The 1122-nt window shown below is 57.3% G+C and overlaps 1 protein-coding gene across 1 annotated transcript in view; it reads right to left on the minus strand.

The window, feature by feature from the left end:
• LOC119585506 overlaps nucleotides 1-1106 on the minus strand; it is a gene marked incomplete in the record, with an annotated part of 1497 nt that extends 391 nt beyond the window's left edge. The window contains 2 exon segments of the mRNA XM_037934150.1: nucleotides 1-628; nucleotides 792-1106. Coding sequence (XP_037790078.1) covers nucleotides 1-628; nucleotides 792-1106 — 943 coding nt within the window.
• Between the last annotated feature and the right edge of the window lie 16 nt (nucleotides 1107-1122).

Here is a 1122-nt window from a genome sequence, read left to right on the forward strand (position 1 = left end):
TGTATGGCAGGCCCAGTGGGGAGGCAGCAGTGTAGGTGACGGGCTTGACGTTGACCACGGGCTGCACGTACTTGACGGCGGGCACGGAGATTTCGTGCTCCTTGGTGGTGAGCTCGATCTTCTTGGTGTCGGCGGGGGTGTTGGCGTCGACTGGCTCGAACTGCTTGGTCTCGAACTTGTGCTTGGCCACGGTGGGGACTGGGTGGAAGTACGGGAGGGGGATCTGCACCTCGCGGCGCCTTCGGGTGCTGGTGGCCTCGTCGAACTTCTGCTGGAACTCGGCGCGCGCCTGGAGCACTTCGGGCGTTTCCTGCACTGGCTCGGGTGCTTTCAGCTCAGGGGCGGCGGGGACTTCGGGTGCCTCTGGCAGGATGTTGGAGCCCTTCACTTGGAAGCCCTGTCGGCCGGCCTCGTAGATGGTGACGGCGGGCTTGCCGTCGGCGCCGATGTAGGAGTAATATCCGACGACGGTGCCATCAGCGAGACGGGTCTGCTGCTGGTTCTGGTCGAAGCTGAAGTGGCCGAAGGAGGTCTGTCCGAACAGGTCCTGCGAGCGGTACTGCTGCGCTATCGGGAATGGGAGCAACATCAGGTTCGCGTTGCACCCCAACACAAAAGCCAAAAGCACCTGCAAGAAACGAGCCGCTGTTACTCATCGGAACTTTTCTGCCGGACGCAAGCAGTGATGAAAAAAAAAACTAGAGGGAAGGCGTCCGCACAGGCAAATTTGCTCGAAACTTGACACAAAGTTCGAATGCACATTCTCCCAGTAAAAGAATCTGCTCACTTACCAAGACTCTCATATTGCTCTTTTCGTCCTCGACTGCTGCCTGCCTGCCTCTGCCCCGACGCCCCTGCACTATATATGCCAAACCCACGCCCGGAGCCTCAAGGTCGCAGGGGCGCCGCCTACTCCAATTCGCTAAGCTGGTGCTCGAGGTGTGTCCGGAGTCCCGCCAATCCGACGAGGTGCGCCGGCGAGGGAAAAAATTATCTGAAAGTCCTTTTTTTCTGAAGACGAGACACAGTGTCCTTCTATCCCTGAGTGGCACGAATACACCAGGCTGAGATGTTATACCAGATGGATTGTAATTCTGATAAATCATTTTTTAAAAATCCAAA

The sequence above is a fragment of the Penaeus monodon genome, chromosome 19, assembly GCF_015228065.2.
Source record: "Penaeus monodon isolate SGIC_2016 chromosome 19, NSTDA_Pmon_1, whole genome shotgun sequence".
Classification (NCBI taxonomy): domain Eukaryota; kingdom Metazoa; phylum Arthropoda; class Malacostraca; order Decapoda; family Penaeidae; genus Penaeus; species Penaeus monodon.